This window comes from Mus pahari, chromosome 9 (assembly GCF_900095145.1).
Source record: "Mus pahari chromosome 9, PAHARI_EIJ_v1.1, whole genome shotgun sequence".
Classification (NCBI taxonomy): Eukaryota; Metazoa; Chordata; class Mammalia; order Rodentia; family Muridae; genus Mus; species Mus pahari.
The window spans coordinates 67,846,089-67,873,681 of NC_034598.1; the positions used below are offsets into that span (position 1 = coordinate 67,846,089).

Below are 27,593 nucleotides of genomic sequence, written 5' to 3' on the forward strand. Positions count from 1 at the left end.
GTTTTTGCTATCCTAGGTTTTTTATTATTCCAGATGAATTTGCAAATTGTCCTTTCTAATTCAGTGAAGAATTGAGTTGGAATTTTGATGGGGATTGCATTGAATCTGTAGATTGCTTTCGGCAGGATAGCCATTTTTACTATATTAATCTTGCCGATCCATGATCATGGAAGATTTTTCCATTTTTTTGAGATTTTCTTCAATTTCTTTTATAACTAGTTTTCTAATACATGCTATTTCTTCTGGGCTCTGATTCTATTCCAGGTCTTTAAATTATTTCCTTAGACATGAAATAAGCCTACATGTTCTTCAACAGATAAAGAAAATGTGGTGTGTGTGTATGTATGCATGCATGTGTATGTGTATGTATTTTATTTAGCTCTACTGAGGATTAAAATTAAGAAAATTACAGGAAAATTGGTAGATCTGGAAAGTATATTAAGCTTTGAGATATCTTAGATTCAGAAGGGCAAATACTACATGGTGTCTCTCCTATGTGGATCGTAGCCTAAGTTTTACATGTGTACAAGCGTGGTATGTACAAGTATGCGTCATGACATCCTAGGAGGGAGAAAGGCATTTATGGAAGGAGTCTGGGGAAGGTAATGGAAGAAAGGACGAGAAGGTGGGAAGTGCAGGAACTGTATGTGTGTAGGGACTCACAACAACGTGTATGGGAACGCCTATAGAAGGAATCCACTGCTTTGTACTTTACTTCAGATATAGTCCTCACTTTTAATGTCTGTCACTTATTTTCAATAAACCAGTAGTCAAACAATTTCTCTTATTCTGAGGATCAAGAAGATCCCATTTTCAGAGACTTACCTAGTTTCTATTCCTTTATAATCTTTATCTTCTACTTCCTGATGAAGCATACTTCAGCATAAGCCAACTCTTTAAAACAACATCCCATATCTTTTTTCAATCATTTAACTTTAGTATAACAGTTTTGATAAAACCTGTATGATCATTGCCTAAATGTGGAAACCATACAAAGTAATTTTATAAATACCCATTTTACATTTAAAAATTGTAAATGTTTTATTATGGCAAAACACACATAGCAAAAGTTCCCTCTTGAACACCTGTCTGTCTTTTGTTTTGCAGTGGTGAGAACAGAGACTGGAATTTTTGATATACTAAGTGAACACTCTATCCCTGACTGCACTTATGTTCTCTTTTTGGACTAAAATTATTATTTTTAAATTCAAGCACAGCTGACACAAGGCAGACATTTTGTGTGAGATAGTTTTAATAGATACACATGTTTATGGAGGTATAATCGCAGTCAAGCTAAAGGACAATGCTGCTACAGACATGGGGACTAACATTTATCCTTAGGACCTTTCTTTTGTTTTTGGACCCATTCCCAGAAGCAGAATTACAGTATTAGATATGCCTTTTAAACTTTCCATCATGAGACACATCATTTTGTATACAGTTCAGTATTCTTAGAAAATCCAGTGGTGCAACTGTTACTACAATCAATTCTATAAATAATCCTCATCATACCTGAAGCAGCTCTGTACCCATGAGCAACCATTCCCTAAGACAGAGATACCTCTAACTGTGTATCTCCATCTTGTACCTCTCCAAACCCACATATTCAACTACCTGAATGTCAAACAGGTGCAACGAAATTAGCATGCTAGTATGTGGCAGCTTTGAACACATCAAGCTCCTCCCCACCCTGTGCTCCTTGCTTCCTCCACCAAGAATGCTGTCTTGCCAGATAATGGCTCATTCTCTACCCTCTATCATATCTCAGGGCAAACCTTCCATATTAGTAGGTGTTTATGGCCATCTTGTTCAAATGTACAAGACGACACATCTGGTATGTATTCTGACCTTTAACCTGCTACTTCACTTTAAAGCTATTCTATATATTACTATGGCCCATGTTTTATGATATACACTCATTTAATAAAGATGGAGAGAGGAATTACTTTTTTTCCAAGTAGAATCTTATACATATAATTGTTAAAACAACTGTAAAATTTATTTAATTATGACTGTCCTTCAATGGCAACAAATACCTTTCCCAGGAATGTAATGGATATATTCTGAAATATTTCTGCACACATTCCCTTTATATTGCTTTTTTTTATTACCTTGCCGATTAACCTCATTTTGAAGTAGCTCTTCCATCGCCTCCTCCTCTGCGATATCTAAAGGTGTGTCTCCTTCACTGTTGACAGCTCCTACATGCGCTCCTTGACCAATCAAAAACCTGCACAATGAAAAGGACGATTAAAGGAGTATCTCTGAAGTGAAGCATACATCCAATGAATAAAGTTCTTTTTTTTTTTTTTTCCCGAGACAGGGTTTTCTCTGTGTAGCCCTGGATGTCCTGGAACTCAGAAATCCGCCTGCCTCTGCCTCCCCAGTGCTGGGATTAAAGGTGTGTGCCACCATGCCCGGCATGAATAAAGTTCTTATGTCATAACAACAACGGGGACAAAATAAATACACACATTATTTAAATGTATACAATTATCACAGAAATTTAAAATATCTTAAATTTAGTACACACTTGCTTTCCTAATAAAGTGTCAAGTTTTAATGTTCGAAAGCCTTCCCAGCACAGCACCACTGGAGTGCTCACCATCACCTCCTCTGAGACTTCCGCTTTCCCATTTGCTCTACTTTTCTAACTGAGCTTCACCCTCCTGGCATCAGTCCTATGGGAGGTGGGTTTTGTTTTGTTGGGCATTTTCCCTTGAGAGAGTCTTACTATGTGATTGACCTTGAACCATGAATCTAGCCTCACCTACCCAGCTACTACAATTCCAAGTATATTCCACTATGATGAAGAAAAGGTTTCATATTTATTAATGAGCAACAATAATTACTGTTAGTAAATAATAATCTGGAGTAAAACTCAGTAAGCTCATAAAAAGTCAGTCGATGCAGACTGATTAAGGGAGGTGAAGAAAAGAGGATCACTGCAAGTTCAAGGCCAGCTTGAGCTAAAATGAAACACTGTATTAAAATAATCAAAAAGAGCAGAGTTGGCTAGTCAGTTCAGAACTGGTACTGCTCTCATAGAGAGCTAGAGTCTGGTTCCTAGCTCCAATTTTAGGTAGCTCAAAACCATGTAACTAGGGAGCTCCAAGAGACCTAATGCTCTCTTATGGACTTAAAGGGTACCAGTGCTTAGTATTTACCCCTGTGGAAAGAAAAGATTAAAATAAAATACTGATGGCTGGCAAGATGGCTCAAGGCTAAGAACACTATCTGTCTTCCAGAGCAGCCAGGCTCAGTCCCCAGCACCCATATCCATAGGAACTCTAGTTCTAGGGGACCTGGTGACCTCTTCTGGCCTCCACACGAGTAGTGCAAAGATATAAAGCAAAGAAAATACCCATATAAATATTATTTTAGTCTTAAAAAAATAAAAATATATATTTAAGGCTAATTACTATTTTGAAATGTATAGCTGTCACCAAGACCAAGATAAGCACTACAATAGCGCTTAACACGTTAGAACAAACAAACATAACTAGGATAAATCTTGGTTTTTCTATTATTTTGGTAAATGGATTCTAATATTTACAATTGTATATTTTATGCAACAAAAACTCATTTTTAAGAAAACACTCACAGGAATTCTTAAACTTGCCAAAGGAATCTAGATGTAAAAAGATTATTAATTCTTTTCCTTGTATCAAATGCATACTTCATAGAATTCTTTATTTATCACTCATGTCACCATCCAACTTAAAATTCTGAACAGCTCAACTAGAAAGGATGAATATCCTCCAATGATTTACCCTTGCCTTCTTACACAATCTCATTCTTCTTGCAGCATACTTCTGCTTTTTTCATATATAAATAGGCCTTTTTCCTGTTTTTGACTAATTTAACTTATTGTTTCTCACTACATATGAATAAATATTCTCACTAAGTTTATTTTGATAATGTGCTAGGGCCATGAGCATACTAGGTTAGTGTCCTACTTACTCAGGTGCAGTGCCAGGAGCCTTAAAAAAATACATGTGTACCTTGTGAGAGGGGAAAATCATTCGTCTTATACCTTCCATTACCATCATGTTCCTTACCATCCTCCCCTAGATATAACCACTATCAACAATATGCAAAAATCTTTCAGTACTTTTGTTATGAATCTATGTGTATATAAACAGTTACACACAGCTACTTCTGTCTGTAAAACAAAATTAATTAAACTATTCTAAGTGAAAGGGAATGTAAGATCGTGACTTCATTTAATACTACCCTTTTAATGAACATGCTCTTGAATGGGTACTTGATATTACCAATCTTCCCACTATTGCCAACATGGAAATACAATCCCTTGTCTTTGCTTTGCTTTGTATTCCTAATTATATAGGAGGCTGAAAGTCGGCATTTGTATTGACCCTTCGGTGAAATGCTCCATTTACATATTTTCCTTGTATTTTTAAGGTCGTCAATAATTTAAAAACGACACTAGTCTGATATATGTCAGCAATAACAATAAAGGTACACTCTTTCAGAGATATTTCATTGTAACAAGAGTTAAACTAAGTACACATAGAAATGTAAAACTAACTGTAATCTCAGAAGCTAAGGCAAGAAGATGGTAAATTCTGACTAGTCTGAGCTGCATAGCAAAACCTTGTCGTAAAGAAATAAGCAATATCAACAAACTGTGAAGTTGTGTTAAGTCTTAGAATGATGTGTTATTTATAGAATAAGTTGAATATTCCTTATCCAAAATGATTGGGATTAGAAGTGGTTTTGAATTACATACTTTGGGTATTTGAGAACATTTGCATTATATCTAAGAAGGTATTATGACAATGGGCATAAGGCTAAACACAAAATTTCATCAGTGATTCACAAATCCATACTTAGACAATACTTTAGCATGGCTATACTCAGAGACTTGGACTGAATACAAGGTCAGGTGTGAACTCTGTACCTGGGTCAGAGTTGGTTTTTTTTTTCCTTTGTAAAGAGAATTATTTTGGATTTTAGATTTGGAATGTTCTACCTGTAGTAAGAAATCTGACTGGTAATCAAGAAAAGATTATCTGATGATTGTGTAAGTACCAACAACAAAATGAACAAACTACCACCAGAGGGTTAACGAGAACAGAAGGCACCAGCGTTGTATAGCTGTATAGCAGAAAGTATTATCTAGCGAAATGGGGACCAAAGACATTTTCTTAGAGTAACTGAAAAGACCAATCACCCTCTTAACCTTTATCACAATATACACCTAACAGCCACAGAAAGAAGACTATGTACATGTGGTTAATAGGAACTACGCCTAAGGGGTACCTGTAGGAAGGATACGGATTGGTTGCTTTGGGTATTATGAGGAAAGTTATTTTGTGATACAGGCTTTCTGATATTTATCTTTTAACATGACAGTCTGTGTACCCTGATATTTTTAAAGTAAACATATCCCAAACTTTTAAAATGGAAATTCTATAAAGAGAGATTATATTTGAATTGAGGTATTTTTTTAATTCCATATCTTTAAAGTATATAACTGAAAACTAAAAAAGTATTTTCTTAAATATTGGAAAAAGATGAGTCTAAAGCAGAAAATATGAAGGTAGAGTGAGAAATTGTGTTTTGTTTCAAGATAGCAAGAAACTCAACTTGCTAGGCAAATTTCAATCAAACAAATAAGAATATGTTAAAAATGCTTCTGTTGGAGTGTTAGAAGTCACTCAAAGGACATGAAGACTGAAAATAAAGTGGTATAACTGAAGTGTTTGAAGAGTGAGCTTTATGAAACAAAAATTCCCATCAAAACCAAACAATCAAAGCACACAAACATGCTGGAAGAAAACTAATGACACTAATGAAAGTTAAGTTCCATCCATAGCTGCCAGAATCAGTAGGCCCAAGGCAGTTCTTAAGTGAAGTCTAGGATAGGAGGTATAGATCATGTATTCAGCATGCTCGATAAAACTGTATAGGATTCTAGACTAGAACTATCATTTACAACAATAAATACTTACAATGAGTCTTGTGGCATTAATTTTGATTTATGGTTCAAAAGTTGGCCGGGCAAAGGAAAGTATTAACTTTTTATGTTTTACAGAATTTGAGTTTGGCTCTCAACTGTAATACCTGTTTGACATTCATTAGTTTAACACTCTCTCTCTCTCTCTCTCTCTCTCTCTCTCTCTCTCTCTCTCTCTCTCTCTCTCATTAAAGTCTCTGGTTAGTTTTAGTGTTAGCTATAGTGATCCCAACTTCTGTATCCTGCGGCTTTTGTAGATATTATTAATGCTGAATCCTAGCAGAGCTAAAGTGAGCCAATGTATAAGGTCAAGCTAAGCTGTAATACTCTTCCATACAGAGAACAATACAGTGAAAAGTCCTTTCAGATAAAAATAAACCTACATTTAAAATGTACTGTTTCAATTAGCAAAGAATACACTGAGTTACAAGGATGACATATGAGACTCGATGAAATCCAGTATGTATATGATAAAATTCTATTTCAACTGCTACTGTACCTCTCACTGGGACCTCAAAGGAGATCAACTAAATCAACTTTCTAAACCTAAATAAACTTAGCCTTAATTCCCCCAATTATAAAGGCAAGAGGGAGGTGCAATCTTGTTTTGGCTTTAAGTGTATACTTGAAAAGCCAGACTATCTTGACTCAAATACTAGCTGTCACTTCCTACATGTGACTTCTCTCTGACTTGTTTTCCTTACTTATTAAATTTTATTAATACAAGGATATTATTATTCATCAGAATCTGAATTTCATAACTCAGAAAAATAATATAGATTAAGTTACATATTCACAAACTTGAGGCAACATTCTATGATCAAACTCAATAGTATTTTTATAAAAAGCAAATGTAAATTATGTGGAATGAGAAAAGGCTGCACCATTTGTGGCCATGCTTTTTTTTTTCCAAACAGGGTTTCTCTGTGTAGCCCTGGCTGTCCTGGAACTCACTCTGTAGATCAGGCTGGCCTCAAACTCAGAAATCCGCCTGCCTCTGCCTCCCAAGTGCTGGGATTAAAGGTGAGCACCACCATGCCCAGCATGGCCATGTTTTATTATATCCAAGGTCTACACCAAAGTTGTGATTTTTATTTTCCTGGGAATTTCAGGGGTTTGGGACAGTCAATGAGGCAACTATAGCACAGTGAAATATATTTTCATGTGATGATAAAGCCAACAGAAATTATGTTAAAGGGTTGAGAATAGAGAAACGGCCAGCACACAGTCAACACTGGGCAAATGTCGGCCATTACTGTCACCACGACAACCACCTCTGAGTTTCCTTTCCACTTTACTATTGTGGGCCAGAGAGTCATTCTTAGCACTTCCAATCTCACTGGCCTGCCCTAGTTAATTGTTCCTCCTTCCTAGTCTGTCAAAGACAGTATCCCTAACAAAACGGACTAAATATGTACCCTACCGAAGGACAAATTCATACAGCGTAGAAATCTCTGCATGCTGTCCCTGATACTTTCCATAATCTAGTGTCTTTAAGAAAGCATAAGTCCAAACATCAACCAGCCCTTATATCAATACAATCAAGACCAACATTTACATGGTAATCTCCCCCAACAGACAGTGGACCATAAAATGCATTTATAAAAACACATGTCCTTCAATACCAAATAGATAATTTATAGTAATTTACTCAGCCTATAGTGAAGATCAACCCTTTTCTTTGGATGTTTCTAATATGGTGCTTTTCTTAAAACAAAACAACAATAACAAAAACAAAAACCAACCCCCCCCCCCAATCCTCAAAACCCCACACTTGTAATGCTTTAGCTATGCATTCAAAGCAGATATTTCAAATTACCAAGCAATCACTATATATAATCTAGTTTTGTCTTTTTTTTTAAATTCACATCTAGTTGTTGCACCAACATCTACTGAGATGCAGTAGGACTTGCCTTTGGATCTTTCCCAAGTATTCAACTTAGTTACTATAGCGTAATTTCATTTCATGCATGGTTCACCTATCTGGGACTGTCCCACCTAAATTACACAATACAAACAGGCTTTAACTGGCTAAGAATATATAACTAACTTTTGATAAGTTGGCAATCCACCTGAGCAAGGGTTTGTCCTGGAGTGTGGTTGATATACAAGTGACAGTTTATGGGAGAAAACCGATTTTTCCCTTTGCCAGCTGGAATCAACTGCAAATAGCTTCTTGGTTAGGGGTGGGACCCTATGTTCACTTCCCCTCAGGGCTATGACTCCATCTGGATTGAACCTGCGTAGGACTTGAATGTCTCCCATGCCTTGAGGTAGTTGGATGATATACAAAAACTTCAATGTCATTTTTATTGACTTTTTTCCTTTTAGCATTTCTTATTAGTGTTTTGCTTATTTATTTTTGTTTTTTTCTGTGGATTTTTGTGGAGAGAGAGAGAGAGAGAGAGAGAGAGAGAGAGAGAGAGAGAGAAAATGAACGACTATGAATGAGAACATAAAGATGAAATTATGCAGTTGGTTGAGTAGGAAGCTGGGAATGTCCCAGGAGTAAGGGGAGAAAAGCATGATTAAAATATATTGCATAGTTTTAAAAACTAAAAGTAAAAAGTTTAAATATAGCATTATTTTTTAGACAGAATAAGCAGATCAAAAAAGGACGATGCCTACCTGATCTAAAGGCTCAACAAGGAGACCATAATAGATACGAAAGAGCCTGGAGAAGGCTCTAAGATCAAAAATCTAAGATCAAAAATGGAGGCAGAAAGTTAAGAGTGATGAATACAGACAGAGACTCTTACAGGTCACTATCTTTCTACCCTGACTGAACACAGAATGAATGCACTAGGGGCTCTGAATAAGACTGTGGTATTCCCTGCATACATGTAGCTGATGTGCAGCTTGGTCTTCATGTAGGTCCCAAACAACTGGAGCAGGGGCTATCCCAAAAGCTGTTTCCTATATGTGGGATATGTTCTTCTAGCTGGGCTGCCCTGTCTGGCCTCAGTGGGGAGGAAGCACCTAGCCTCCCAGAGATTTGAAGTGCCAGGATGGGGAGGGGGATACGCAGGGGCCTCACCTGCTCTGAGAAGGGGAGGGGGCTGCAGAAGGACTGCAGGAGGAGGACTGTGAGCGGGATGTGAAGTGAATAAATAATGTACTCCAGCTAGAGCTATTGTGTAGCATCCTGCCTGCTATGCTGAGCAAAACAGATGAAAGAAAGATGAGAGCTTGGCAGGAACTGTACTAACCCAGAAGATAGCAACAGTGCTCCAGACTAGAGAAGTGAGAAACAGGAAGAGGTACAAGTAGTTAGACCCTGGACATACCTGGGAGGCTACAACAATCTTGAAGATTTTTGTACATGTTATGGATAAAAGTTCTAAAGAACCAAGCCATAGCTGAACCACCACAAACATCTAAAAGTTATAGCCAAGTCCTCAATGATCAAGCGAGAAAGGAGCTTCTTCCATAATATAGGGTAAATTATTCATATTAGAAAAGTTTATGGCTACTCAAGATAAAAGCATTTCTTAAGCATTTACAGTGGAAGCTTTAAAAAGGAATATAGTAATGAAGCTAGACAACTAAAACATTAAATCACAAAATATTTTTAAACATAAAAATCCCTATATTTTCAAGAATTAAAAAAAGGCAAGTGTCAAGGCTAAGGGTAAAATTATCTAACCAAACGATGTTCACCAGCTAGTTAAGTGAGACAGATAAAACTGTGACACACGGCCGTATACATGAACAGAACAAGCATCTAATCTACTCTATATCTAAATGTGAGCAATCTCTACAACTGTTAACTGTCACTTTTTAAAGTAGAGAGTGGAGAAGTATTTGTGACATTCTGTCACTTATGCATAAAGGGAGGATTACTTATTTTCACTGATATAAGAGGATATCAAGAGAAAAATTTATAAATGGATATCCATACTGTATAGGAGGAAATTAGGTGGTAGGGCACTCATTGATATTAGAACCCGGTACTTTATCTAAATAATAAAGTTAAAACGAAAAATAATGTAAAACTAAACTTAAACAATGAACCAAATGGCCCTGTCTACTTGACAGTATCACCACAAGCAAAGGATTACTTCAGCTGGAAAAGGGGTGCATGAACACAGGCTGAGGGTGAAGACTTTGGGGCCAGCCGGGCTATGAATCACGTACTAAGCCAGCCTAGGTGATATAATAAATTCTATCTCAAAAACAAAACAAAAGGCCATTCAATGAATTCACAATTAGAATACCATAAAGACAGAAAGACAATACCCAAAAGAAACACTGTTACCAGTGGTGGACACTCAGTCTAATGTGTGTGTAATACATGACAAAGCTCATTAGGAATGATGTGTCATTTTTATCCCATAGTGCCTGGCAATGAAGACAGGCTAAAGATTAACACCTCTACTGATTATGAACTGAGAAACTACCAATCTAGAGGTAATGTACAGTCTCAGAAACATTACGAAAGAATGGGGCTTCTTCAAGAATTGTAGTATAATTTGCTAACCAAGTAAGGGCAACTGACAAGAGGCTGCCATCAGCACATCAAATATGTTCAAATGTATGAGCTTCAGAAGTTGCTTAACTTGAAAGACACTTAGTCCTTACTGAAGGTTTCTCATGGGACCACTAATTATGTTAAAAAAAAAAATCAATATAGGTTCTTTCCAGCTCCTGACAATTATAAATAGGGCTGCTAAGAACAGTGGTGCATGTGTCCTTATTATAAGTTGGAGCATTTTCTGGATATATGCTCAGGAGTGGTATAGCTGGGTCCTCAGGTAGTAATGTGTCCAATTAACTGAGGAACCGCCGAACTGATTTCCAGTGTGGTTGTACCAGCTTGCAATCCTACCAGCAATGGAGGAGTGTTTCTTTTTCTCCACATCCTCGCCAGCATCTGCTGTCACCTGAGTTCTTGGTTTTAGGCATTCTGACTGGTGTGAGGTAGAATCTTAGGGTTGTTTTGATTTGCATTTCCCTGATGACTAAGGATTTTGAACATTTCTTTAGGTGCTTCTAGGCCATTCGATATTTCTCAGTTGGGAATTCTTTGCTTAGCTCTGCACTCCATTTTTTAATAGGGTTATTTGGTTCTCTGGAGTCTAACTTTTAATATCCAGTATATATCGGACAGAGGTATCGGATGTAGGTCTGGTAAAGATCTGTTGGTTGTCCTTTTGTCCTCTTGACAATATCCTTTGCCATACAGAAGCTTTGCAAATTTATGAGGTCCCATTTGTCGTTGATCTTAGAGCATAAACCATTGGTGTTCTGTTCAGGAATTTTTCCCCAATGCCCATTTGTTTGAGGCTCTTCCCCAATTCCTCCTCTATAAGTTTCAGTGTATGTGGTTTTATGTGGAGGTCCTTGATCCACTTGGACTTGAGCTTTGTACAAGGAGATAGGAATGGGTCGATTTGCATTTTTCTATATGCTGACCACCAGTTGAACCAGCACTATTTGTTAAAAATGCTGTCCTTAAACAGAGGAATGGAAACTGTGGTACATTTACACAATGGAGTACTACTCAGCTATTAAAAATGATGAATTCATGAAATTCTTAGGCAAACGGATAGAACTAGGAAATATAATCCTGAGTGAGGTAACCCAACTGCAAAAGAGCACACATGGTATACACTCATTGGTAAGTGGATATTAGCTCAAAGGCTCCAAATAACCAGGATACAATTCACAGACCACATGAAGCTCAAGAAGAAGGAAGACCAAAGTGTGGGTGACTCGGTCTTTTTTAGAAGAACAAAATACTCACAGGAACAAATATGGAGATAAAGTGATGAGCAGAGACTGAAGGAAAGGTTACCCAGAGACTGTCCCACCTGGGGATTCACCCATATACAGTTACCAAACCCAGACACTATTTTGGATGCCAAGAAGTGCATGCTGAAAGGATCCTGATATGGCTATCTCCTGAGAGGTCCTGCCAGAGCCTTACAAATACAGAGGTGGATATTCGCAGCCAAATATTGGACTGCGCTCGGGGTCCCCAATAGAGGAGTTAAGAGAAAGGACTGAAGGAGTTGAAGGGCTTTGCAACCCTAGAGGAAGAACAACAATATCAACCAACCAGACTCCCCAGAGCTTCCAGGGACTAAGCCATCAACAAAGGAGTACACATGGCTCCAGCTGCACATGTAGCTGATATGACCTTGTCATGCATCAATCAGAGGAGAGGTCCTTGGTCCTATGAAGGCTCGATGCCCCAGTGTAGGGGAATTGAGGGCGGTGAGGTGGGAGTGGGTGGGTGGGTGGAGGAACACCCTCATAGAAGCAGGGGGAAGGAGGATGTGATAGGGTGTTTCCAGGATAGAGGGGAACCGGGAAAGGGGATAACATTTGAAATGTAAGTAAAGAAAATATCCAATAAAAATAATCAATATGGGAGCACAGTAAGCCATAGAGAGAAAATAAATGAGGCATAAGTAGAAAACATCAAGATGACACAGTTCTAAAATTAAAGAGATAGCCAATATTCCACCAGAAGGCTCTTAGATTTGATAAAGACTATCAGCAAGATATTAGAATATAAAAATCAACATAAAAGACCAACAGCATTACTATACTTCAATAGCAAATATTTAAGAAAGCAAAAATACTTCATAACTGCCTCCAAAAAATAACCCCAAGCAAACAAACGAACAAAAACTCTAACTATAATATACCAGACCTATTGAAGGCAGTGAGAGGATTCCACAACAGCAACTTAAAACAGTCAGACAAGCAAACTCTAACTCATACACCTAACCTACCATAGGCAGTGAAAGGATTCTACAATAGAAATTGAAAAACCGTCAGGGAGAAAACAGACAGATGTCAGAAGATGGAGAGATCTGCCATGCTCATAGACTAGAAACATGTTGTGCTGTCTAGCCTTATGTTAACTTGACACAAACTAGAGTTACCTGAAAGGAGGAAGCTTCAATTGAGAAAATGCCTCCCTAAGATCCAGACATAAGGCATTTTCTCAATTAGTGACTAATGAAGGGAGACCCATCTATTGTGGGTGGTGCTATCCTTGGGCTGATGGTCCTAGGTTCTGTAAGAAATCAGGCTGAGCAAGCCAGTAAAAAGCATCTCTTCATTGCATCTGCACCAGCTCCTACCTACAGGTTCCTACCCTGCTTGACTTCCTGCTCTGACTCCCTTTAGTGGTGAACAGCAATATGGAAGTGTAAGTTGAGTAAACCTTTTCCTCCACAACTTGCTTTTTTGGCCATGGTGTTTTGTTGCAGTCATAGAATCCCTAAGACAAGTGTATTATTATAGAAAAGGACATACTACCAAAACAACCTATAGATTACACACAACTCATCAAAATTCCAAGGCTATCTTTATAATTATAATAATAATGCCCTTAATATACATATAGAAGCACAAAATGCTTGACCATCAAAGCAATGCTGAGCAAAAACAAAATGCTGGAGGTATTAGCACACCCTACTGCAACTATATTACAGGGTGTACCAGCACAAAACAGAGGTCAGCAGAACAGAAGAGTCAAGCCACATGTAACCACCTGACTTTGAAAAATACTCCAAAAACATAAACATTGAAAACAACCTCTTCAACAAACAGTGACCATGGTGAAATTGTATAGCCACACATATAACAGAATGAAACTGGATCCCCATTTCTTACCCTGTGTAAAGATTAAATGCACACAGATCAAAGATCTGACTAAGTAAAAGAGAAAACACTTAAGAAATGGGAATAGGCTCAGATTTTCTGAATAGGATCCCAATCTCTCATAAAATAATAGCAACATCTGACAAATGGAATGCCATTAAAGTACAAAAGCATGTGTTTAGCAAAGGAAATAATCAAGTGACAGTCTATATAACAGGAGAAAAAAGTTGTCAGCTTTAATTTTTGACATAATTAGTATCTAGACCACAGGATTAAAAAAGAACTATAGAAGAAATCAAACAATCAGTACATGGGGAACATGGGTTAGTGAAAACAGAAGACAGTTCCCAGAAGATGAAGTATAAATGGCCAGGAAACAGTTGAAAATGTTCATTTTCACTGGCTATCAGAGAAATGCAAATCAAAATCACACTGAGAGTCTATCTCATCCCAGTGATGATGCCAGTCATTAAGAAAACAGTAACACCAAATCATGGTGAGGATGTGACAAAAGAGAACCGCGATATGCTGCTGTTCAGAATGTAAACTAGAATAGCCACTAAGTTCTCAAAATGGATCAAGCACATACCCCTGCTATACCAAAAACTGGGCATTTGCCCAAAAAATCCCAAGTCAACTGTGCTGGTTGATTTTATGTTAACTTGATAGAAGTTAGGGTATCTAAAAAGAGGAAACTTCAATTGAGAAAATGCTTTCATTAGACTTCCCTGCCTGAAGGCATCCCTGTGGAGCATTTTCTTAATTAGCAGATGATGGAGAGGGCGCAGCCTATTGTGGGTAGCACCACCCCAGGCGGGTGGTCTTGGGTTGTCTAGGAAAGCAGGCTGCACAAGCTAAGAGTGAACAGTTCTCCTCCATAGCCCCTGTTTCAGTTCCTATCTCCAGGTTCCTGCCTTGAGTTTCCTCAATGATGAAGTGTCACCTGAGACTTGTAAGCTAAAAAAGTCCTTGCTTTTGGTCAACTTAGTGTTTTATCACAACAACAGAAACCCTAACTAATACACCAATGTATCAATGTGATACTGGCACATCGATGTTTATTGTAGTACTGTTTACAATAGCCAATTTAAATAGTCCAAGTTTATGGACTCCACCTAGGTGTCAATCAACAGAGGAATAAAGAATGTAATTGATACATACAATGGACTTTTTTTTTTTTTTTTAGCCATAAAGAAGTGACTCCTGTAAAATATGAAGAAGGTAATTTTTATTCTTAACCCTTTTTAAATTAAGCTCTTAAGATGTGGCTGTATAAGTCATAATTCTGGAACTATGATAATCTTTTACATGTAACTAAAAGCATACCAAATGACTCAGCAGGTTTATGACTTAATCAAATCTATGCAAGGAAATTATATAGAACTGTTACTGCTTTTTCAGTCTCAAAAGCTGTATTTTAAAAAGGAAGTACAAGAAATAGCATTTGAAGAAAGAGGTTGAGTTTCATTTTACCAGAGGAAACAAAAAGATAACTATCAAAAGATAATACATGCCACGGATATCTTATGTGCCATATTTTACTGCGTGTTAACAGGTTACCCTAGTTAAGCCTCACAACAGTCCTATTAATTCCATCTTATAAAGGAGAAAGCTGAAACTAGAAGAATGAACCTGCCCAAATCACAACTCTCAGTAATTGGTGAGGAAGCACTTGTAATCCATATTAGCTGACTCAAAGCCTAAGTACCTAACCTTTACATTATTTTTGAAGAAAAATGAACAGTTAGCATGCCAGGCATGGTGGTGTATGCCTTTAATCCCAGCACTTAGGAAGCAGAGGCAGGTGGATCTCCATGAGTTCAAGGCTAGTCTGGTCTATAAAAGTGAGTCCAGGACAGCCAGAGCACTGTTAACATAGAGAAACCCTGTCTCAAAACAAACGAACAAACAAACAAAGAAAAACAAACAAACAAACAAGTTACTGAATTTTCCTATGAGCTGATCTAAGTAGCAGAGGTACTTAGTAGATGTACTAAGCACAAAAAGTAATTAAGGACATAAAAAGCCTTAAGAACCCTGATTGTAATTTTGGATAGCCAGTATTTGCAATAGCAGACAACTTCTCAGGTGGTACTGAGGAGATAGTTCAATGTAGTGGCTGACTCATAATTCTGATCCCAAAACTCAAGTAAAAAAAAGGCCAGTTAGGGGATATAGAGCACTGGGGATAGAGATGGGTCATCCTTATTACCCTGGTGGCCAACCACGTCCTCTACTCACCAACTTCCAGACCAGTGAAATGCCTCAAAACCACGGTGGAAAGCATGTGATAAACACTACAAGTTATTCTCTGTCCTCCACATACATACACACACATGAAAACACTGCACGCCCCCCCCACCCTGCCCCCTCAGTTTATAGATTAAAAAAAGAAAAAACAAACAAACAACAAAAACCTCAAGCCAGAGAGAGAGAGAGAGAGAGAGAAAGAGAGAAACAAGCCTCTAATAGACACAGAGCAGTTAGTGGCAAACACAGCAGAAAGCTGAGGTCATATAGATCTTCTAAAGTATAGGGAGATAACACAATGAAGGTTTACTAAAAGTTATTTACAATAGCCCCCTCTTTTTTCTTTTTTAAAGATTTATTTATTATACGAAGTACACTGTAGCTGTCTTCAGACCCCAGAAGAGGGCATCAGATCTCATTACGGATGGTTGTAAGTCACTATGTGGTTGCTGGAATTTGAACTCAGGACCTTGAGAAGAGCAGTCAGTGCTCTTAACCACTGAGCCATCTCTCCAGCCCATTAACTGCTGAGCCTTAAGTGAAGCTTCTTGTTCTGCAGTTTCAAAGCTGCTGTCAAAGGTGGTGTACAAACAGTAACTGGTCTTTTCCTTTTTTACTCTTTTATATAACTTTTATGAAAACATATTATAAAATGCTCTACTATAACAATTCGTCTTCATTTTATTATGTTTATGTTATACTAACTAGTATTTGATAATCTCTAATATAAGAAATAGATTACACAATAGCATACATAGTAATAAAAACTAATTTAATGAAAATACATTCAATGTGTCTACATTCCCCCATTAAATGTTTGAACAAAGTACTCATACATAAAAGGCAGTTGGGAATACAGTCATTCTCAATAAATATTCTATAATATATACTTCCAGAAAATGCTCTTAAGAAAACCAATTGGAGAATTATGTATAACTCTCTCTATAGTCCCTAGAGCAACACAACTCAGTTAAGAACTTTTTCTTTCCTCTGATATTTCATGATTATATAGGTGTGCACAAGACTGTCAAATACTAACCCTGCATACTTCAACCAGACTATAGCCATACTCAAAAGAAAATGTGGAGAATGCATATATTACTGATTTTAACACAAAATTCAAAAGGCCACAGCAGTGAGAAATTCAATTATCTGTGTAAGAATTACTTGTTTGCTTTTCTGGGAAGAATTTTTAAGAATTCAGGTGAATATGATTAATCATTAACAAGGACTGGGTTTTGTTTTGTGACATTGTTTCTGTGGAGCCTTGGCTGTTCTGGAACTCAGATCCATCTGCCTCTGCCTCTGCCCCTCTGCCCCTCTGCCCCTCTGCCCCTCTGCCTCCTGAGTGCTGGGATTATGGCTTGTGCCACCACTGCCTGGCCAGCAAACATGAGTTTTATAGAATCTATTTTTAATATTAGCATAAAACTGGCACAGAACCGGCTTACTCTGCAATATCGAGGTATCCACAGGAAGCAGCCGCATGCAGCGGTATCCAGCCTTCATTGTCGGGTTGGTTGATATTTGCTCCATTTTCTACCAGAAACTTCACCATGTCAACATTGTCATCAATGCAAGCCTGAAAAGAAATTAGAAAGCATGACTAGAAAAAATTTGAATAAATAATCTGATTGTCATCAATAGAATAAAATTCTTGTTTATGTATCTTTAAATATAGTCTATACAAATTAATCTGTAGCAATCATGATTGTGCAGCCATTAAACAAGACATAGAGACACTGTATTTCAAGAGCCCCCTCCTTAAATACACATAGTGGTACTGCAGGTGACTAATCTTTATGTGAACCCAACCAGGAAAACTACTATAATTCACTAAAATGGAACAGATCAATACAACCAAGCCATGTACGCTGGCACACACCTGTAGACCCAGCACTGGGAACATAAAGGGAAGTGGGTACCAACAAGGCTGAGGTCAGCCTCGTCTACACAGTGAGTTCAAGACCTGCCTCAACAACAACAAAAAGGCAAATATCCTTAACAACCAACATAGTATAACTAAGCAGTTACATTAGTATCATTACTATAGCAGTGATTTCCAAAAAGTGGTCTATTAGAAAATTAGGGAAGGGGGGTAGGGATCCAAGATCCTTTTAGGAAATTAACAAAAATATCTTCAAAATAGTATCAATATATTATTCTTCTTTGTACTTTATTGACACATACACTTGGAAATGCAAAAGTGATAGTGATAAAAACAGATGTGCCATAGGCACCAGTCAAGGCAGCGGTGAATAAAACAAGTTACCTCTAGTAATAGGCATCGCACTGAAATGATTCACGGTATATTTGTGAAGCTGCTCTTAAAAATAACTGTCCTTGATAAGGCAGTAAAAAATGTAAATTATATAGAATCTCAACTCCTGGATACATGTTTATCTAATTTTCTACGGAATAAAATACGAAGTACAGATTAAAGTCCTTTTCCAGACAGGACAGGTATCTGGAGGAGAAGCATTTATACCAATGATAACTTGCTACTTTTCCAATGAGTATTACTTACTTTACCTAAATGATGAGCTGCAGTGAGTATATGGTGAGTTTGATTTCTAGCAATCCACTTTCTTGAAAATTAACATAATCAATCTTTCACTTCATGAATACCAATTAACATCAATTAGACATGCAAGTACCACCCCACCCAGGCACACCCTAGGCTCCAGCCTACAAGAAAAATGGAGTATCATTAATAGCGTCAGGGATTGGTTCTTGCCCACGGAATGAGTCCAACCTGGGCCAGTCATTGGTTGGCCATTCCTTCCACCTCTGTTCCATCCCAGTTCTGTACATCTTGCAGGAAGGGCACAAAATCCTGGGATAAAGGTTTTGTGGGTGGGTTGCTGTCCCCATCCTTCCACTGGGAATCCTGCCTTGCCGTAGACAGTGGTCATAAAATGAGGAATAGACTTGAACTCACTTGTACAAGAGACAACTTCCTGAACAGAACATCTATAGCTTGAGCACTAAGAATTAATAAATGGGACCTCATGAAACTGAAACGCTTCTGTAAGGCAAGGACACTGGCAACAGGACAAAATGACCCGCCTACAGATTGGGAAAAACTCCTCACCAACCCTGCATCTGATATATTTTGGAGATATCTATCTATCTATCTATCTATCTATCTATCTATCTATCTATCTAATCTATCTAATCTATCTATCTATCTATCTATCTATCTATCTATCTATCTATCTAATCTATCTATCTATCTATCTATCTAAACTATTACTATAACTCAAGAAGTTAGACAATCCAATTAAGAAATGGCATACAGAGCTAAACAGAGAATTCTCTAAAGATCAAGAAGCACGTAAGATGGTGGGAGTGCAAGCTTGTACAACTACTTTGGAAATCAATTTGGTAGTTTCTCAGAAAATTGACAATAGTTCTACCTGAAAACCCAGCTATACTACTCCTGGGCATATACCCAAAAGATGCTCTACCATCCCACAAAGACAATTGCTCAACTATGTTCATAGCAGCTTTATCCATAATAGCCAGAAACTGAAACAACCCAGATATATGTCCCTCAACGGAAGAATGGATACAATTATTAGTTTTGCTTGACACTTTAAATCCTCATTTCTAACATGAGTCTACAAATATTAATACAATCTCTCTGACTCTTCAAAATGTCTTAAGAGTAGTAAATAAGGAAGTCTGGAGAGGGGCTGGAGATGGCTCAGAGGTTAAGAGTTTTCCTGCTGCTCTCACTGAGAAACCAGGTTCAGTTATCAGTACCCACATACTGAGGCTCATAATCATCCGAAACTCCAGTTCCAAGGAATCCAAAGCTCTCTTCCAGCCTCTGAAGGCACCAGGGACACACACAGTACACACATATACATATAGGCAGACACTTGTACAAGTAAAGATTTAAGAATAAGTTTCTTAAACACTAAGAATTTTTAGCAGCATGAGATGGCCTGTACTTACAATCTTGCCACTGGAGAACAGAAAGATAAGAGGATCACGAATAAAGCCAACCAGTGCTACAAAGAGAGATTCTAGCCAGTTCTTCAAAGTGTCTGCTCATACTTAGGAAAAGAAACAATTTTCTGGGAATGAAAACAGAACAGCAGAACGATTGAAATGGCAAAAGAAAAAAAAAAGATATGAAACCGATAAAACACAAAGTGCTTCTGCTCTATACTGTTTGTAAATAAACTTTATTATTGTTGACATCAACATAATTTCATAGTTGCATTATGCTCAAAATGACCAGCAAAAACATATATATCCTATAATTCACCATGAATATTTCTTCCACTGCGTTTTGAGCATAATCATGGGATTTCAGTGTCCCTAATGCTGGTATCTAACATTTTATCCCTTGAGATTTTATCTGCTGATGCAGACAGTGGTGAGCATCATTACACAACATTACATATTCCTAGGCTCCTAGCTTGGGTACTCACCACCTCTAATAGGCTATAACTGTAACTGTGTTCCTATACCACAACCACTAAGTTAAGTGTCATTTTGTTGTGCTACTTAAGTAAAATGACAGATCAGTTAAATATGATGCACTTAGCAGAAATTTGGAGAACTTTTTAGTTCATCCATCCAAGTTGATACTTGATGACCATGAACGAGTCTCTGTAACTAACATACTAAGTCCAAGTTTGCAACCAGTTTGGGGATGACTGATAATCAGATATTTTGAGCTAGTCCTATATGGGAGAACTTCACAAATGTGTGGCACTTCACAAGTGAGTCTTTGCTTAAATATCCATTTTTGATTAAGCAATTATGTGTGCATGCATGCATTCATACATGTGCGTGTCTGTATGACTCTCTGTGTATATGCCTGCAGAGGCCAGAAAAGAGTATCAGATGCCCTGGAGCTGGGGGTTATAAGCTGTCGAGAGCCGCCTAATAAGGGTGATGGAAAACTCTAGTTCCATGCAAGAGCAGCAGGCATCCCTAACTGTTCAGCAATCCCTTCAGCTCCTAAGCAATTACAACAAACCAGTTTCAAGGATTTTCTAGTGGGGGATGGGATGGTGGCATCAGGAATCGACTACAAGGCCTCACACATGCTAGCAAACAGTAGCACTGAGCTCCAAGTACCAGTAAATGTCTGCTTTTTAATAGGACCTTTTCTGGTCTCCATTTAATAGTAACAAATTCCTGTCCTACCATTTTATTCCACGCCATTTATTCAAAAATATATTACAATGGTTGCTTAATTGAGGTGACCTATTTCTCCTTCTACTAACACAAAGGCTTGATAAAAAACAAAAAAAAATTTTTTTTTGTAGTCCAGTTCTTTGTACGGTATCTGGCACATGAAAGGACATGCTGAGGACAGACCTTAAAAGACTTAATGAAACTGGACACTAATACAGATGTCTCTGATTCCACAAATATGTTTGTTCCACACATAACATACTGTATTTTCAGAGATGTCCTGAGTTCAATGTATTTCTCACCTATCTATGGTCCTACACACTCCTAAATCACCTAATATGCATTTACTTTATAAGTAAAAACAATTTTGCTTTACTTGATACAGATGCAAGAGAAATGCTGTTAGTAGCTTTCCTCTGAAGAAGAAAATTATGGGGGACAAGGGACGTGGCTCAGCTGGTGAAGGGCTGGCCCGCTACACCAGCAATGTGAGAAGCCGCCACATAGGTTCACACTACTGGATCACACTACTGAGCAAGTGGAGGCGGGAAGATCCCAGGGGTTGAAAACAACGAGCAGCTCACTGAGATCTTGTCTTCCAAGGACGGACATCAACCTCTGACTTCAACACACACCCACACCCATCCCTCCACAATCATATGGGGCATTGGTATCTTAATACTTCAAATCAAAGGATAAAGCTGACATTTACATAGCACTAAAATTCCCAATCATGTTAAAATTCATATATATCCACGACTCCCTTTTCTGTTTTATATATAATACTTCATGTAGGGGTCCAAAGTACTCAGAATATATTCTGAACACAAGAGACCATAAATATTATGTAGCAGTTATTATTAATTTAAACTTGCAGAGGTTTTTGTTTTTGTTTTGTTTTGTTTTATGGGCATTGGTTAAAGGTAGCAAAGTTAGAGATTTGAGGACCACGGCTATGTAAAATATAGGACACAGCTATTAAAATAAAGAAGTGATAGAAAACATAATCATGTTAGGAAGCACTTTACAGAATGCTATTTGCAAAGAACTAATGACCCATGTTGACTTACTGGAGATAATTTAAACATAGTATTCATTTTCCTAAAAAAAAAATCTTCACTTTTTCAACCTTTGTTAATTTCCATTCTGAATATCACCAATACCAAATATGAATCCACTTAACAAATGTTTATAATACAAACACAATTATGTTTTACAAATAAATCAATCAAATAAGAAATGGCTTTTTATAAAAGAATACACTATACTCCTTCAGTGACAATGGCTCAATTTAACAGTGCTGAGAAGCAGAAGGAAAATACAGAGCTTTAAAGCAGGTATGTCACAATCCCATCAGCATCTCAGATGATCACCAGAAGCAGTATGGAGATGGCAAGGCTTTCTCTATCTCTCTTCAGCCTTTAATTCTAGGTATAGGCAGCAGCAGCAAACAACAAGAGTGGAACTAGATTAAGAAAATTTAAGTTACTTTAAAAAAGACAAAAGAAAAGAAAAAAGAAAGGAGCAGGTCTCACTTTGTAGCCTGGCTGGTATGAAACTTCCTATGTGAACCAAGCAGGCCTGACTAAACTCAGGGGCCCACCTACCGTAAGTGCTGGAATTAAAGGCTATGTTGAAACCTTGAACAAAAAACAACAATAAAAAACAAAACAAACAAAAACTATACAGGTTAATGAAAATTAAGACTATAGGGCAAGAAAAGCCACTCAAGGGGATGAAAATTAGAGTTTCAAGGTACAGACTGAAGGGGAATATGATAATTTTATTAATTCTGAATCTATGAGCTTAGAAATCTGGACACCTATCTAGCTTGCAAACTTTTAGGTTTGGCAATAAAAATGAGCTAAAAATAACAGTTAGGAAATTACCTAAATTGAGGTAATTATTTAAAATAATGGAATATTTTAAACTTTAAAATAATGAAATAAATGATGTAATCTTAATTAAAATAAATCAACAAACAATTAAAATAATGGGACTTGAAATAACTGAAGAATAGAAGTAATCAAAAAACCATAAACAGAGGAGAGACTAAACTACAATCAGCAAATTCAACTTATAATAAAGACATCTGTCATGTTTTATTCAGTTAGTAAAGCAAAATATTTTTAAAATAAACATAAAGAACTTGTAAATGAACACCTATCACACACTAAAATTAACCTGAACTAAAATCTAAATGTCTCAATAAACTTCTCTATAATTGAGTAACCATTTGGACAAAATCTCATTGTCCTACAGGAGACCATACAGCTGACGTTAAAGTAAAACTAACTGGGTAACATCCTTGTATGTAACAAACAATGTGAGGCAGATACGGCAAAGGTACAGTGAGCAGGGTCCAGAAGAGCCCTCGTCGCATTTTTATAAATATTTTTCGGGGAAAAAGATTTCAAAGTTTCTCCATTTAATGAAGGCTACTTTTAAAAAAATTACCTACAGGAAATATATATTCTACAATAAATGAGGCTCTGACATTTTAAAACATGTGTATGTTTAACTCAATACAATATAAAAAGTAGCAGCATAAATATATAAAGTAGTTAAAGCTAAATCTGTTTATCCTTTTATTCTATTCATACATTAAAATGTTTTAATACAGAGTAATACTAAAAGCATTATCACAAACTTGTATTATATCTGCACCCCAAATTCAGGGTGTAAATTGTTCAAAGTGTTGCCCTGAGCATTTAAAAACTACACATAAGAAACTGCTAAGGCTTTCTCATAAAAATATTGTTGCTACAAGAACCAAAAGCTAACACGTGCAGCACATTAGGAGACACATGACTTGCAGATTTAAAATATTTTACTAAATTTGGTCAGTTATTGAGCCATACAAGGTAAGAAACAGAATGAATCAAATATATTTCCAAAATCTTAATAGACGTGGCGTAAGTTGTTACTGACTGCACATCCAGTGTAATTACCAACAGTGAGTGGCTATGGAGACATCACCACCCTTTAATTCCAGGGCCAGGCAGTGCAACAAACCCACCTACCTGTGATTTCTGCTCTCACTGTCTTACACGTGTGCATGGGAAAAGTTGGAAACTTTGAAAGCAGAGTTGCATGAAGAGGCTACAGAAAAAGCTCAAAGCTCTAAAGACAAATTTTGTATTGAACCTGTTTAACTTTGATAATCACTAAACCGTACTGATAGAATCAGTCAAAACCAATGTGTTTGGCAACCACATAGTTTAATGAGGTAAAAATCACAATTACAAAAACAACAGTATTTGAAATAAACTCTAATACTGTTAAATTCCTTTTCACTATATACTAAGATATTAAATCCTCCCATTAAATTTTTCATTTTTTATATTTTTTAATTCAATAAAAACATTTCCATCTTTAAATTATAAAATGATATTAAAGAGTGGAAAACTGTCAAATTTCTTTTAGTAGCACTAAAAGAATGATTTCTAAGGGGATGGGGAAGTTTTAAATGGTACATTAAGAGCACCTTAGATTCCAAACCTCTTTCAAACAGACTCCTATAAGCTTAGTCATGCAAATTATGAGGAAAAAGCAAAGCAACTGGAAAATAGTAGTTGTATATGAACGTAATTATAGCAATTTAGCATTAAAATTTAATTACCAGCAGTAGTTAAAATGCTTATGCCTAATCATTAGTACCAGTTAGTGGCATGTAAAAAGACAATGTGAAAACAAAAACTCTGTATGAGTCTTATAAAGAACAAAGCCCTACTGATAGAATCAGCAATCTGGTGGTATGCTAGGAACCAGTCCATATACCCATGTGACACACAGTCTGTTTTAAAAGGAACTGAAAGGTCACTGTCCAAGTCACGGTTTCACTCTATTTTAAAGTGCAGTGAGACATTTCAAAAGAGGAATTGTGAGTTAGCCAACAAGGTCTCCAAGCAGTGTTCTTACGTTAGTACTAAGCACCCTGGTCTTTCACTAAGGGTTGACAAATGAGCCAGCGTGGGACGCTAGAGAGGCCATCGCTACACCTAACTATGAAAGCAAGGCGAGCTCTGCACTGCTGAAAGCTTATGCTTCCTCAGCTTCCCTCTGTCCAGCCCTTTAGGAGGTGCATGGAATAAAAACCCTGCCCTTTAAAAGTCAGACAGCCAACCGATACAATGATCAGGACAGTAAGTCCAAAACAATCACCATAATGATCAAGTCAAAAGAAACCCCTTGTTCAGAAAAGGAAAAGTTCAGCTTACATCCCCTAGAAACCACAGGAGACAACAAACAGTGCCTGTCAAAGACAAGACACTATATATGTGTTAGTGGAAGGAACCAGAGATGGCAAATACAGATTATTAAAAAACAAACTGATAAGAACGTTTTACAAAGCAAAACCTAAGTTTCTATGAAAAAAGTAATTTAGGCATGGCTCAAACATTCACTCAGTACTATCTGAATAAGAATACCTCAACACTGAAAGCAACAAATATCCGAAGATTAAAACATGTTCAAATCCAACTCAGTTTTCTTCCCTTTATTGATTGATAGAGATGTAGAAAGCTAGAGTTGAAGCTAAATTCCCAGATAGGTGAACTTTCGAGAATTAGTAAGGAAACACCATTTCTTCAGAAACTTAAAATTCTTACAACTATGAAATGAATCAAATTTCATAATTATTCTCTCACTAATAAATTTTCTAATTTTGTACTCTGTACAAGTCAAAGCATGCATTTTGTAGAGCCAAAGACTAGCAATAGAGGGCACATTCTCCTTGTTTTCCTTAATGCCTAGAGGACCATCCACAAGTACATAATAAACACAAGAAGTGAATCACACTAAAACACTAACCTCCTTAATAAATAGGTACTAAAGACCTAGTGTGTAAATATGTACATAAAATTATGTTCAGTACTATCTGAAAATCTGAAACATGCTTTATTATAGCTTCATATATTCACAAAACCTACTATGCAATTTATGAGAAATAACAGACACGTCAGTGTGTGATTAGAGCTGAGTTAAAGCAAACCTGGTACAGAACAAACCATACCCCAGGTCTCAGTACTACTGGGCCGTGCAGACGGCAGGAAGCAACCACAAGCAGCCATTCTTTGATGAAACTGATTTTAGCATTCACAATTACGAACTCAGCTACAAGAATTTACTAAGTCAACTTACCAAGGAGAAAAACATTAGTTTCAGGGGAGGAAATAAAAGTATCTACTGTTTAATTCTCAAGCAATCAAAAGAAAAATAAAACAGGCTACAGAAAAATATGCAGTCTAGTGACACAAGTCCTATCAAGGTCAAGGTGGAACTATAGAGTGTGTTCTAGACCAGGGTGAGTAAGCTTTGACAGCCTGTCTCAGAAAGAGAACCAGGAATACAACTCAGTGGTAGAATGAACACTCGGCCTAGCATTCATCAAGCCCTGGTTTCAATTCTTAACACAGCCAAAATTATGCATTGAGATTCAATTCTAGGCATTGATTTGACAAATGAAAATAAGTCTGAATATATACCAAATGATTAATTAACAGACATCTTTAAATTACTGAACTGTTTTTCAAAAATGTCTTCTATTTACTGAGAACATAAAAGTTCTTATAGCTTTAAAAACAAATAAATCATAGGTCTTTAATCATCTAATAGCTTCTAAATGTTTTTCAATGTTCAGCAAACTATAGGAAGCACAGTTTCCCCCCAATTCAACAGTGATTAAGTGTCCACTGTGGCCACACAGTGTTGCCTGCTAGGAATCCAATGGTGAAGAAAACAGGCTAGATTTCTGAACTCATGAAGAAACAAATACAAAATAAAAAGAGCTACTGTAAATTATATGGATTAAAATACTATTCTAGATTTAGGGGCACAAGGCAAGGGTGAAACAAAATCTTTCACAATGGTCCCATCAGTTCTACCTTAAGGAGTTCTTAAATCTATAAAAGAAAATCTCACTGGATTTATAAACCCTGATACCTGTGGTAACTGATCCACAGGAACAGATGACAAGGCATAAACAGCATATTTAAAACATACTCAGACAAGCTTGTATCACAGTCCAGAAAAGAATGAACATCTTCAAAATAGAAACAAGTAAGAACAGGGGCTGGAGGGATGACTCAGGGGTTAAGAGCACTAACTGCTATTCCAGAGGACCCAAGTTTGATACCAGAACCTACATGGCAGCTCACAACTGGCTGCCATTAGAGTTCTAGGACCCCTTTGGGCATTAGACACATACATGGTGTACAGACATATGTGTATCCCACAATAATCATGCATATAAAAACCACAACAAAAGAAATCAGAAGCATTATCTTAAAGAAAAGGAAATAAATAGACCAAGTGTAGTGTTCTATGCAAACAAAGAAAATGGAAACAAAACTAAATCAAGCCTTTAAGGAGGCTAAGTGCTTCCTAGTGGCAGAGTTGAAGCCACTCTTTATTGAACCTTCCTTCCAAATAAACACTAACATTTCTATAGCACTTCTGAATATGCTGGAAACTGTTCTAAGTACTTCACAGGCATTAAGTAATTTATCCCCATAGCAACCCAATATTTAAGAACTATTACCACTGAGCCTTTAATCCCAGCACTTGGGAGGCAGAGGCA

The 27,593-nt window shown here is 37.0% G+C and overlaps 1 protein-coding gene across 11 annotated transcripts in view; it reads right to left on the minus strand.

The window, feature by feature from the left end:
- Ppp1r12a (protein phosphatase 1 regulatory subunit 12A) overlaps nt 1-27,593 on the minus strand; it is a 113,209-nt gene that overhangs the window by 58,604 nt on the left and 27,012 nt on the right. For all 11 annotated transcript variants that reach the window (XM_021204363.2, XM_021204359.2, XM_029542564.1 and 8 more), the window contains exons 2-3: nt 17,305-17,435; nt 2,112-2,230 (exon numbers count right to left, since the gene is read on the minus strand). In XM_021204363.2, coding sequence (XP_021060022.1) covers nt 2,112-2,230; nt 17,305-17,435 — 250 coding nt within the window. The remainder of the gene's footprint in view (nt 1-2,111; nt 2,231-17,304; nt 17,436-27,593) is intronic.